Here is a 13222-nt window from a genome sequence, read left to right on the forward strand (position 1 = left end):
CAATAAACTTGGCGGACATCTAGATATGCCTTCGAGATATTTGAGAAAGATTCCTCGATCATCATTCGGATCTCTTCGTCTGCCGCGGAAGAGTCTGGAACGGATCACACAATTATTACGGGTGGCGTTCTTCTGGATTTTTTTTTCGTTGAGTATGACGTCAATTGATTGAGGAGTCACCTTCATCCCCAGACTGGCCCCCCGATTCGATGTCTCCTGTAAGGTAGAAGTTCAAAGCATGCCGACGATTTTCCAATGCGAGATTCTCGCGCCAGGATTTTCATGTTTGAGCATTAATTTCAGTCAGTATGTCCAGAGATCTTCGAGCGGAAGAGTCGACGAAGCATACCCGTTTGCGCAGGTTGGCTGCTTACGAAGGGTCTTTCTATGCCGGATTTATCCATAATGAACTTCGCTGAGTAAGCAACTATGGAGAGCACGGCGATGCAGAATAAAAGCTTCCGGCACGATGACGATTTGGCAGGTTGGAGTTTGAGCGGATCACCCAAGTCGCGGTTCGCTTTGAAATTATCTGTGTGTCAGGCGCTGTATTCGGAGGACGAAATTTTCCGGCGGTATCCGATACGGCGCAATCTATTATCACCTCCTTCATCCTGAACGGTGGAACCTTCTCCCTCTTGGAGGTTTGAAGCTTCTTCCCCCTGGATGTTGGAAGCGTCTTGACCTTGGATGTTGTAAGCTTCTTCACCCCAGTAGTTGTAGTCTTGAGGTTGGTAAGGGGCATAGGGGTTGCTAGCGTAATATCGACCTCCCATAACCGTAGCTTCTCCTGGACCCCGAAAACACCCGACGTCGTTGTTTGAAGTCAATGTCGATACGCTAGAGATCGGGAATGGGAACACCCGGGCAGAGGCGAGTGGCAAGGATTTTTGTTCGTTCGGGGATCCGTTCTCGAATCCCGTCAGTACGGTCCGCGATACCGGTCATCAGTCATGATTCATGCAGATCGTACGTCGTCGCGGCATGAAGTTACGGCTCGGGAAGCGAAGATATGGGTAGGAAACGAACGACGGAAAGAGAACGATTGTGGTAAAAACCTGGGTGGGGTCAATCCTGCTTGATTTGGGCAAATCAATAATAATCTCAACGCGTCCCTTCTTCGCTCTCGCTGTGATCTCTCCGGGGAATCTCCGTACAGGATCGCTGCGATGGGGAGTCCGATGGTAGCTCCCCGGAATATTGGCCTGTCGGATAGTAATCGGGAGGGGATGCACTCCGGGGGATCTCTCAAGCAGCCTTCTCAGCGAGATATCGACAAGTTATTGGAATGAAGAGAAGGCCAGTGGTCGCCGCGGATGTCAACAATGTCGAGTTCGGCATTTGAAGATTACGGGGAAGAATCGCGGGAAATCATGTCCCTCGGACTGTACGCTTCCGCATTCCACACGCGACAGCATGATGCCCCCACAGCCTCGATAACCGGCCAGGCAGGTACCCACGGTAAGCCACCGCCGGATAGGTCTTTGTGCGTAGAACCCAAAGGGAGCGCATGAAGCTATCCCTCGAGCCGTCCGAATATCAGAGGATTCAAGGTGGTGTCAATTGACTCGGTCAATGAGGGCCGGATCCCGGATCGTACGTCGGCAAGGAGCTCCATCTTCTGATTCTGACGCCAAAATAATCAGTGGGGAGTCGGAGCTACCTACCGTAGCACAACGATTGCGAATTCCTGCTATAGCGGAATATTCTAAGAGGAGGGGAGCGATCATATGATCCATCAGTGGATAGTTAAGGACGCTCATATTTTCCGTCAGCGAAACCTTGAAGTCATCCATTTATTCGAAACTGAAATCTTTTATGATGTCCGGCAGCTTCTTCTCGACAACCGTCCGAACTCCGTATTCGACGGTTCTCCTGATTATCGGGGTCAGGATGTTCACGGCTGGAGCGATGAGGAGGCTGGTGGCCCAAGTTAAGGGACCCAGACCGGTGAACTTGACCTTGAGTTTCTCGAAGTCCCTGTAATTTCCAATGAACATTAATCGGTACCACCAAGTGGTTCCCTCGCACGAGGTATCCTGAGTCCTTTCCCGCGTCCGGGGAAGGAGGGGAATCCCCGCACCCTCCCCGACTATCGGTCTCCGCCGTGGTCAAGAATCTTTGTCACGAAGATTGCCGGTGGATTAAGAATGCCCGCACTGCTGCTCCTCCTTCACTCTCCATCGTTGCATTCTCGTAGACAGCTGTGGGAAGATCTCGGAAGAGGAGATCGGGACTCACCGGACATTGAATTCAGTGACTTTCACGGTCCCGTTGGCGGCGCGCTGAACTTCTGCTTTCACCGTCACGTATCCAGTGTGGGTCAGCATGCTGATACTCGGTCCGAGCCCCATGAAGCTCACAGTACCCTTGTAGTTGAAAATTATCACACCCATGCCGAGAGTGCATCTGATCACGACGCTTCCGTCCTTGCGGGTGATTATCTGCGCGTCGTCTTAAGAACGGATTCCAGAATCAGTATCCGCTCGGATCAGGGTGCAGAATTCTACTCTCCGATTCAGCTAAACTCCAATAATTCAGCCGCTCGTGGTACCTATCCTCTCAGCGGTGTCCAGTCCTGTCACGGTACCGTCGTACAATTTGGCCTCTCCGTGAACCGTCAAGAGAGCAACCTGAAAAGGATTGCGCGCTCGCAGTCGGATCGGAAGTGGGGTTCCCGGAGCGATACGGAATGGGAAGCACCCTTGATTTGTCCGATCGGCGTCTCAAAATTCTGAATTTGAACTGACCTTCCGACTGAAACCGATGGTCAGATCATCCAGGGTCATCACACGTATGTCGTCGGCGTCACGGAGCTCGTCCAGGAGCTCATCGAAAAATTCATTGCCTTCAATTATCAGCTGCCGTCACATTCGGCGATCGAGACTATAAGGAGCACTCCCAATCGGAAGACCATGCTTTGGCTCGGAACTCTGCTCCGAAAGTTACTCACCGTGAACCTTACCGCCGAGAGCCTGGTAGAACACGGCGAGCAAAATGCACAAAGAGATCAGGAACTTCATCGTTGAAGTCAGGGTCTGGAACCCGTTGCGAAATTCTGCAGCGAGCCCGTGGTTTTGAATTGGATAAAACAGCAGACCGAGAGTCACCTTAGGAGCTAGAGAGAAATGCCAACGGATTGAGTTACCTGCCGTGATCGATATCGGTAAAGTTGTACAGTGAAAGAGATTTCCTAGATAATCCTTCAAAGCGTGTGAATCCAGCAAAGTGACGCGTCTGAGGGTCTGCAAGGAGATGCCGCGCGGTCCGGAGAACCACCTCCCAGAAGTAACAATGATGGGGCTCTTCCAAAAATGTCGCTCAGAGCCGACTCGATCCGACTCCATATCTACCCTGGGGAAAGTCCGGAGGAGTTCGAGATCTCGCTCGATTCCCGCCTATGGTTTCTCCCGGGCATTACCGGAGAGTCTGCAGCTCTCTCCGCGCTGAGTCCTAGGAATAGCCAGTTCCGAACCCTCCATCAGAACTTCGAAGGTACTGGGTGATACTGTACAGGCGAAAGACGAGATGTGCCCACTCGGGATACCCGGATAGACCTGCACCGTTTCCGGCGTATCCTGGCTGCTGCCTCAGTTTCTGGGGACGCATCAGACACGACCCTCTTCAGCGCTTAGGGAGCGCGGGAAAGCCACGCCACCCCTTCTGAATACATTTCCCCGTAACTGAGTCAAAGACGCGAGCTTTGCGCGGTCGAATTCTCAAAACCGTTCCGTGGAGATTAGCATGGCCAAGGTAGGAAATCCCGCAGTCGACTTACGTGTGACCACCGACCACCCTCACCTCCGCTCTATTACGCATCGAGACACGGGCGTTCGAGCTGCAGTATGCAAATCTCCAGGCAAAGCCGCAATTGTGTTCGGTAATACCTGAGGATTAGAGAAATGTGGCCACACGGTGATCCAGGAGAAATATTTAGTGAGCTCATGGAGCTAGGACTCGAGGAGTCCGAGTCTTTGCATCTACATACATTCGAGCCACAAACGGGAGGGCTGTTCGATCTGATCGAGAAATGAGCGGCGCAGGGGTGGGCGAAAACGAGGGGAAGCCGCGGAGGCCGCAGCATAAAAAATAAGGGATTCAGGTCCCGTCGGGAAATTCCGTTCTCCCGGAGCAGCTCACGGCACTCGAATGAGTCGATCCAGGCTCGACGCTCTCTCCGAAGAATAAACGTTTGTCGGGGGTCCTCCATTCCTGTGGAAAAATTTTCTGAGCGCAACGTCGGTGCCGCCGAAGCTGATCACGAAAATCCAACCTTAACTGCCGACTTTATTTCGGGCGTGGGGTTCATATTCTCATATTCGAGTCTGCGCATTGTGGAGAGCGCATTATTATTATTAGACTACCGACGTCGTGATTGCCTCGGGAAGCGATCTTTTTACGGCATCGACGCTCTCGCTGAGGATTATGTGTGTTACTTTCTTGTGTAGATCTTCTTGATTCATTCACTAGCGCGGGGAGAGACGTCGAACAATCGCTACTTGGAGAACAGATTCAATCAAAGCTCCGAGACGGTGCGGGATGCTCCGACGAAAGAGTGATCTGTGACGGCGACCACGATGAGCGTGGCACATGACCCGACCGATGATGAGGGTACGTTCCATCTGCTTCCACCTGCACCGACTGCCCCTCGGAGATCTCAATATTTCTCGCTGTGGAGTTCGCGGACAACTGGGACAAGAAATGTTCGTGACGGCCGCGATTGACTCCGTGGCTTTTTCGCAGATTATCTCGGCCTCGCCGACTTCGTATACGACGTAACGTTCTATTACAAAATCCATCATGTGGTGTGCGTCTTCGGTCTCGTCAACAGCATTCTCACCCTGTTCGTTCTCCGGGCATCGTACGCGATGCCCAACCCGGACTCTCCAGCCCTCGTTCTTCTTCGGCACTCAGCCGTGGCAAACATGCTGACATTCATGTTCGAACGGAGCTTTCTCGACTTCGAGTATTACTTCGGTGAGTGGCACCCTGTTGCTCGTCCCATCCGCATGGATGCACTCCACGCATTTCGGTGACCGATCGAACGGTGGATATTCGCCCGATTTATATTAACTGGTTCTCAATCGAGGCAGGCCTCTACATCTCATCCGCATTGGAGGGCCCCTTGTGTCATGCTTTAGTTCACATCAGTCAGACGGGACTGATCGTCCATTATCTTCTGGCCGGCTTATTTTCCCTTCATCAATATCTGTGCGCCATGCACAGCTCCTCAAAATGGACACGGTTCATGCGGAAACGGTTCTCGCGCCTCTGTGAATGGGTTTGGTGCATCGGATTGCTGCTTGCTCTGCCCTCGTGTTGGACAGTTACCATGAGTGAGTGAAGAACGCAATTTGAGCATATTCTTTCCAGCAGATGATGCCGTTCCGGGAGTTCTCAATACGCATTGTGCAATTATGTACGCAGGTGGTAACGGTCACTGCTTCGGAGTTCCCCTCGGTGTTTGGTACCGCTCGATACTGATCGATATCGGAGTATTTTGCCTACTGGCGGTTCCAGTCCTCTTGCAACTTCGGTGGCTTGTGCGATCGAACACCCTCCTGTCAGCGATGCTCACGATCTGGAGATCGAACCGGTTGTCTATGTATTTTGTGTTGAAAAGTGTATGCTGGGTGTTCCCGTGTTGGGTGAGTACCGATAATCGCTCGAGGTACTTCCTCGTTCCACGCCCATCATTTGGTCTCTGAGGATCTCAGAGAACCCATTGGTCCCCCGCGTCTGCGATTCTCCGATAAGCCCAATCTCATTCTCGGATTCGCGCAGCTCATCATCGAATTCCACGCGAGATTCTACAAAGGTAAAACCCTCCTCCCCGACTTCGTCCTGATGGCCTGCGAAACGTACTTGATGAGCTTCGGCGTAGATTTTATCTTCTTCTGTGTGTTCGCCGAAGAATTCAGACTTCTCCTCCCGTGAGTCTCGAATTATTCGCTTATTCATTATTTATTTTCCTGAAACCCGAATCTACTCGATTCGCCAAAGCGAGCCTGGGGAGCCCGAAAACAGCGGCTCCCGCGTTTGATGAAGGGAGAGACTCTTAGCAGCAGATACCATTACAGACTCGCGTTCCCGTGGTTCCCGTCCGCACGCTTGTCCCGGGAAATAGAGCCCCAAACGTACCCAAATAGCTCCACAAGCTCACTCTCGGACTCGGACCTGACAGCAGCCGAGCAAGGAACGCAAGCCCAATCGAATGTAAATAATGTGCCTTTCGGTCAAAGCTCACTCACCCTGGTGCAAATATGAACCTACACGGGGAGGCATGTGGAGGGGAATAAATCGGAGCGAGATATCGGTCATGGGATCAGATGAATTCTCGGACTCGCGCTGTGTTTCCGGAGCCCGTCTAGGGGCAGGCGGAGTCGTTTTTTCCCGGAGACCATTCTCCTTCCGTGGGTGGATTTTTTTGCAAGTCAGAGAATGGTGCTACACCAGTTATCCGATCTTGGGAGCGCGGTCAGGCCATCGTCGAATTCTCACTGCCGTGAGCAGACGAGGCCCGTTTAGAAAAAAACCGACTATTTGCTCCTATGACTATGCGATTTATTTCAGGAAGATCAACTAGATTACAGATTCAGCTAGCGCCTTTCGGAAAAATCATCATCATTCTATTTACAATTTTATGTACAGAACATGCATTAGGAACAACTGTCGGATAACAGTCGCACTTTCGTTGAGTAGCAGGTCGCAGGAGTTTTCCCCGTTCGTGGGGAAAAGGCGGTGCGCAGCAATTAGCTATCGAGCGATATCGACGGAACCTCCCCGTCTCATCCGTCGCTCCCGATTAATTGATTCTATTCGCTACTTTTCGTGAACAGCTCTTGAGTAGAGGACGAATCCGATCGGCGTCTCATCGAACGCATCGGAACAGTTTGCAATCCTTGCATCCATCACTCAATCAATCCACCAGCCAGTCAATCAATCGCTCGAGCGGAAGATTTTCGATCGAATCCTGATGTACAGCCACTCCTCTCATTCATCATCAGAAGAATAAATACCCTATTGTCCTATTTACGTCTCTTGCTGCTTGGCGGGAGCGTCGGAGGATGAGAACTTTGAAGTTGTTTGTGGCTTCAATTTTTGTACTCGCTCCAAGAGGCGGAACTACCAGTGAGCGTTGAACACAGGTCTCATGCTCCGAGTCGTTCCCGGATTTCGGTATGAACCAAATAGAGAAGCCTGTTTGTTCGGGTCGAATTCATAGGGGCTTGCGAGGGACTGTAAGGAAATGAATCGATTGAGTCCGACGTTCGCAATCGTAGCGGGATTCAAATGGAAGGTGTGAACTCTACCGAGGCCGTAGAGGACCGAAATCTGAATCCACCCACCGCTGGACCGAAGTGTGTCATTGCTCCTCTCGATTTCGGCCGAGCTGGCAAGTGGCCGTACGGGTTTTCCAACTCCATAGCGGGAGAGTGCGACCTCATGTGACGTTGAGTTGCGTAAATTGATTGAGCCCGCGGCATTGAATGTAGGGCTGAAAATTCGAGGAAACATTGAAAGTCAGGAGGCTTCGCCTTCGCAATATTTTGGGTGGATTGTTCGCCCTCGGGGAGCAGAGGCGGGATGGTCTCGGCATCATTTTCGAATGACTCGCTCGGTCTCTGATTGCGAGCTCGAAACGCATTCAGAATCAGGGGAGTATAACGCTCCGGGTCGGGCGATACCACGCTTTATAGGTCTGTTGTCTGGGCGGGGAATTTCCACTCACGCGATGAGTCTGGCTGGACGTATATGTTCGGTAGGCTGTCGAGATGCGAGGACCATCGGAACCGGTCGTCCTGAGCGGCACTTTGGTGCATCCGGTAGCCTATCGAGTTCGTTTTATTCAAATATCCGGCCATGCTGGCGACCGACATCACTTCAGCCTTCGCCTGTTCCCTCTTCCATCGTCGACTGAAAGCGAGCGGAGGATGCATTGATTTAGACACTGCTCCAAATCGAGAGATTCCATCCTCTGTCGAGACCTCAGCTGACTGTCACTGAATGCTCCCAAGGCCAAACGGGAGATGAGTAGGGATATAAAACAAATTCGACTGATCTTCTGAGAATGCGGGGAGGACCATCTCAGATACTTACTTCCAGAGGCAGAGACACACGAGCGTCAGTATGATGATGACCACGGCCGTTACCGAAGCGCCCAGGGCGACCGCGAGCACTTCTCCATCGATATCGCATCGAGGTCCCATAAATTTCCCCTTGCAGGCACAACTCCGCTCACCGTCGACGATCGAACACTCGCCTCGGTTATTGCAGAAATCAGGTCCGCATCCGGCGCAAACCCTCCCAGCTCTCCGAGTATCCGGATTCTTGTCGGTGTAGCCCGGCTTACAAACGCATTTAAAGTTTCCGAAGCTGTTCTCACAGCTGGCATGGGGCGAGCAGTCGTGGAGCTCAACATCTCGGCATTCATTGACGTCCTCGACAGTCAAGGCCGAGTTGAGAAGCGGCTCTACGAAAAGCCTCGAGTCCCCTGCGGAAGTCGGGAAGAAAATTTGTCATGGAACTTTCAAGTCGTCCCCTCGAGGAAATTGTTATTGAGACGCAGCCCGTATCGCTTCGGAATCCATGATTGGTGTTTTCGGAGTCGAGACAACTATTTCGAGCCCTCGAGCTGAAATACGCACGGCTTGGATTCCTCGGCGGACCCGACCGGACACACGAAGCACAATGAATGCATCATAGGAAGAAACGATATCTCACCAAGGTTACTTTTGCCGCGTGAGATCAAATTGACCATTTCGTGTTGCACGACTCGTTTTACCGATGAAACTCGGGTGATGTCGTTCTCCTCGAATTCGACGGTAGCGTTCACGAGCACCTTAGAGCCGGATCCTTTGAAACCGTTCACTTTGGAGTCCATGAACACTCGCGAAAACGTCGATTTCGCGAATAGGCTCCGAAGCTGTGAAGAAGGTTGTTCGTTGATGATTAAGATTCATCTATTTACTCATTTCCCCGAAAATTTCCTCGTCACACGTTTTTTTCGTGCCGTCGAGACCTTCCATATATACGAGACGATGCTGCTCGGGGTAGTCTATGCCTCGCCCGAGCAGTTGTCATCAGTATGCCGGACCGATTTGGGTAATAGAAGAACGTTATCTCATCAGCAGTCGTCCCGGCAACGGCTCATGAACACACATTCAGTCTCTGACTAACAGTGTTGCCGGCATCGCGACGTCGGCGCGCCGCACCGCCGATCGTCATTGTTAGTCGCATCTTTCTGGTCGAGGCGTTCAGTTCGGCAAGCGTTCTCAAGCGTCGAAGCGCAAATAAACAGCGATTCGTGAGCGCTGCTGGTCTTCGGCTCTCGCGCTCTTCTCAATAATTGTGTTCTCCGTTCCCACGCAGTGATTCCTAGATCCGATCGAAGCATAACTTCCGCGCGGACAGCGGACACTTCTCTGAGCTCAATTTGGTAACCTCGTTCATACGCGGGTTTTTCTTCCTCAGAAGTGCGAAAACTCTGGCCTGCTTTCGCGGGATTCCTTCGGATTGGACCTGCGGGAATTTCCCTCAGGTTTCCCCGAGAAGTGGCCGGCTGCTTGGTGTCGAGCGAGGTCCAATAACAATTCTTAAAAGCTTCGATGCGATTTCCCTTGTAACGTGCATTTCGCTCTGACCGGCTGGCTGTCCGCCGCGTCGGCGTCGGTTCAAAGTCGCAGCCTCCCTTCCGACCGCGAAAAGCTGCTTCGGAATGGGCCCACAGCCGAGAAGATTTCGAATGTCTTGAGTCGCCAATTGGGTTAGGAGTCGATTTAAGTGAGCCGTGCGTAAGCATATAAGTTATCTAGGACGACCTGACCCAGAAGTTCGACTTCCGATGCCACGCCCCAACCCGGAGGGCTTTCGCCCTATTTTTGAATTTGATGCCGATCAATTATATCACACGGCTCTGAGACGCAGAGCCAATGGGAGATGTTCAACTCGATACTGACAGGGGAAAATTCTACTCTTAGTTAGACGGCCGAGATTTTTACAATCCGCCGATTCCGTAAACGACCCCGAAACGACCGGAGCCTCCAAATCGGGTCGAGTCAAAGACTCGACAGTCTAAGATTCGACAGTTTCGGTGACGTCGGACAGAGGAATGATTAGTCTTATTTACGGTTGCAAGATTTATGGAGTCGATGATGCTCTAATCGACGTCGAGGTTTCCGCTGTCCGTCGTGGTAGACTGTAATCGCTTCTCGACAAAATTCTATCGTGAACGGGGTAAAACTCACCGCTTGCCGTGTCTCGAACGCTAGAACCTGGTACTCTTCGGAATCCGGGTTGAGGTAGTTGGTATTGTAGTGCAATTTCTTCTCTCCCATTCTGTCCAATTTGAAAGTCAGCTGCATTGAAATTGTGGCTGGAAGATGCGAAAATTTTTAGCATGATTCCAGGGAGCGAATTGAGGTACCAGAGCGTCCGTCTCCGTTCGGAAAGGAAGTCGTGAGAAAAAGTCCAAGTCAAGAGTGTCAGCGATTTAGGTGCTCGAATGAAGGCTGATTGCCGCGTGTTTAATGCCGCTTACCCAAACAAGGTCCCCGCGGCTGTGTCCTGGCGTATCCAGGCCTGCACGTGCAGGTGCTGATTCCCTGATCGGTTTTACACCATTCGTTGACGTTGGCGTCACACGTCGAATCGTCGCCGACAATACAAGTGTCGATCCTGACCAGGGTGGCATTAGTTTTCGTTTTAAATGTCGGCCGTTTCGCTTTCTGTTTGATGTTCGGCAGGGGCGTCGCGTTTCTCGAAGCCTGTTTGATGTGCCCAAACCCGCTCTGCTGAACAGAGGGTCGAACGGGATCTACGTCTACGGGCACGACATATGGTTTCCCGATACCATGAGTTTTAGTGAGCAGTGCTGGCGTCGATGACGTACTTGTCGGATTCGGCTTCTCCGACGACGATGACGCTGTCGTCGAGTTTACCCTGGTGTCGCCTGAAGAGCTTTTTCCATAAACGACGACGTCTGAGGAGCTCGTCGGACTGATCGTAGGCGTTGGCAGAAACACCGGAAACGCTTCTGACGAGGGCTCCGAATACGTTATTGTCGTCGTGGACGCCAAGTCGGTCGTCGGCGTCGCCATGATCGCTTGAGATGGCGTCGGCTTGACATTGGTAAAGGTTTCGGTGATGATTTCTGGGGGAGGACCCAGATCTTTTGTGTTGCTGATCGTCGGATTCAAGTCACCTACCACGGTGACGTCGAAGATTGAAGGCTCCGCGACCTGGGTGATGATATCGGGCTCGTTATGGGGATCGTATTTGATATTAACCCTTGAGGTATCGTCGGCTCCGACAGGCAACCAAATATTCGAAGGCCGATTCGTTTGAATTGACGGTCGCTGCGTCGCCACGGGTTCCACAACCTCGATCACGGGCGTTCCTTTCTCCGACTGGATGTTGCCGTAAGCCTCATCGGGCAGAGTTTTCGTCGCGGTTGTGGTCGGGGCAGCCGAGGGATTCATGGTTGCGGACGGCAGAAGGCTCGGAGGGGCTTCATGGATGAACACGATTGTGTTCCGAGAAGAAGACCCTCGCACCGGGAGAGTTTCGTCATCGATCTCGACCGGCACCGTGACTGTGGGAGCCAAGTCCGGGGTTTTCAATTCGAAACGCTGAACCGGTCTCTCGGTGGCCTCGTCAACGCCGAGGATGTTGCTGACATCCGAAGGTGACGGATAGTAGAAGCCGGGGGGCTGCTGAGGAGGCAAGTGCGGTCCGATCGAGGGGTTCAAGGAGGGAATGTAGGCCGGGATATTCGGTTTATTCGGGAATTGTTGCGCGATTTCGAACGGGGGCCTCCGATGTTGGTGAGGGGGGAGCGGATGCAAGAACTGCGGGGGAGGATGAGGCGGTCCCATTAAAGCGTTCTGCGGAGGATGGAAGTTGAAGTTCGGATGCATAACTTGAGGAGGAGGTGGGGTCGGGGGAGGCGTCGCTCGACGTCTGACATCACCGCCTAGCAGCTGAATGAGCCCCGTGAGGATTTCTATGGTTGGATTCCGAGACGGATTTTTTGACTTCGAGGTGTCCGAGGGCCGGATCAGATTAGGGGCCACATCCTGGCGTCTCTCCGGGGCTGCTTGAGGTGACTCGGTTACTTCATCGCTTTCTTCGCGGAACGCCGCTGTCATCGAAGCTTCCTCGACGGTGGGGGACGTAATGAAATTGAAAGACCCCGCCGAACCCTCCCCGTATGGCACCGTATAAGCAACAGTGGAGGCCTCCGCGACTTCGAGAGTGTCCGTAGGGGAAGAAGCCGTCGATGGAGGAGGAGGAGGAGGGATATTTGATGTCATGAGGGGAGTTTTCCCACTCAAGGAACTCTGGAGTTCTACGCTGAAAGATCTCGACAGCCCTGGATCGTCCCCCAGAGGTTTCTGTGATCCCCTCTGCTCCTTCCTGGATCGGCTTTCTGAATCTTCGACATCTTCCTGGGTGAGGGGACGGCTCGTTGTGACAATCTCTTCGACGTCTACAATCCGCTCCTCGGAATCGTCAGGACTAAGGTCTGTCGCACCAGCGGCCGCAGGAGCGTTTTTTCCAGAACGAGTTCCTTCGAAACGGTCGTCCGCATTCGTTTCACCGACATTTGGAGCGGGAGCTCCGTGTGGAGATGGAGATGAGTGATCTCTTCGAGTATCTCGGTTTTCGCGTTTAAGGCTATCCGGAACTGTTCTTGAAACACCTGCAATTGGAGAGATATGCAACAATTACTGATCAGGATTCGAAAAATCTTCCCTCAAAGTCCGACGTCTCGTCCCGGTGGAGCTTACACCCGACATACCCATATTAAAATGATTCAACATATCAAGAGGAGTCCGGACGAACACTCCGGCTAGTCGCATGACTTCTTCACCCTCGATCGGCAAACAGTTCTTCTTTTCCTCAGTTTTTGATCCGCACGAAAAAAAGAGAACATTCTGCAACCGACCGCAGCTCGTGGAAGGGACAGACCAGCAGAGAGACTCTTGAGAAACTGGATGTGCCGAATATCGGGAGGTGATATCTCTAACTTGAATTCCGGTCGTTGACAGCTCGAGTCTTTCCACTGATCGCTTTCGGATCGGAGTTCTTGAATGCGGGAGCGTCATCCGCTTTTTGCCATCGAAGGATCTGTGAACGTGGACGCGGAAGCATCGCAGGCGTTGCTCGACTGATTGTGAGCTGAGAGACAATCCAGGTTTGTGATCGAATTTCCCGCATG

The 13222-nt window shown here is 52.3% G+C and overlaps 2 protein-coding genes across 2 annotated transcripts; both read right to left on the bottom strand.

Moving 5' to 3' along the window:
* Positions 1-1764: 1764 nt before the first annotated feature.
* Positions 1765-3175, bottom strand: LOC100905044 (uncharacterized). The gene is made up of 6 exons (XM_003742503.2): positions 3149-3175; positions 2954-3058; positions 2751-2848; positions 2555-2633; positions 2242-2455; positions 1765-1980 (listed from the first exon to the last, which is right to left on the bottom strand). Exons 2-6 carry the CDS (start codon positions 3021-3023, stop codon positions 1797-1799), a joined length of 645 nt encoding a protein of 214 aa, XP_003742551.1. The 5' UTR covers positions 3024-3058; positions 3149-3175; the 3' UTR covers positions 1765-1796.
* A 3950-nt stretch (positions 3176-7125) lies between these two features.
* LOC108864160 (uncharacterized) lies at positions 7126-12806 on the bottom strand. Its single transcript, XM_018639211.1, has 9 exons — positions 12792-12806; positions 12536-12703; positions 10541-12449; positions 10248-10375; positions 8725-8926; positions 8101-8494; positions 7733-7917; positions 7350-7498; positions 7126-7239 (listed from the first exon to the last, which is right to left on the bottom strand). The coding sequence occupies exons 1-9, from the start codon at positions 12804-12806 to the stop codon at positions 7126-7128; spliced, it is 3264 nt and encodes a 1087-aa protein (XP_018494727.1).
* Between the last annotated feature and the right edge of the window lie 416 nt (positions 12807-13222).

This window comes from Galendromus occidentalis, unplaced genomic scaffold (genome assembly GCF_000255335.2).
Source record: "Galendromus occidentalis unplaced genomic scaffold, Mocc_1.1 scf7180000077419, whole genome shotgun sequence".
In the NCBI taxonomy this organism is placed as follows: domain Eukaryota; kingdom Metazoa; phylum Arthropoda; class Arachnida; order Mesostigmata; family Phytoseiidae; genus Galendromus; species Galendromus occidentalis.

Excerpts from the sequence above, each read along its gene's own strand:
- LOC100905044 (XM_003742503.2), bottom strand. The coding sequence starts at position 3,023 with ATGAAGTTCCTGATCTCTTTGTGCATTTTGCTCGCCGTGTTCTACCAG. Across the intron at positions 2,849-2,953 it reads TCTCGGCGGTAAGGTTCACG|GCAATGAATTTTTCGATGAG; the intron begins GTGAGTAACTTT and ends TGATAATTGAAG. Across the intron at positions 1,981-2,241 it reads GTCACTGAATTCAATGTCCG|GGACTTCGAGAAACTCAAGG; the intron begins GTGAGTCCCGAT and ends TGGAAATTACAG.
- LOC108864160 (XM_018639211.1), bottom strand. Across the intron at positions 12,450-12,535 it reads AAACGCTCCTGCGGCCGCTG|GAAGATGTCGAAGATTCAGA; the intron begins GTGCGACAGACC and ends CCCCTCACCCAG. Across the intron at positions 7,499-7,732 it reads CGTCCAGCCAGACTCATCGC|CCCTACATTCAATGCCGCGG; the intron begins GTGAGTGGAAAT and ends TCGAATTTTCAG.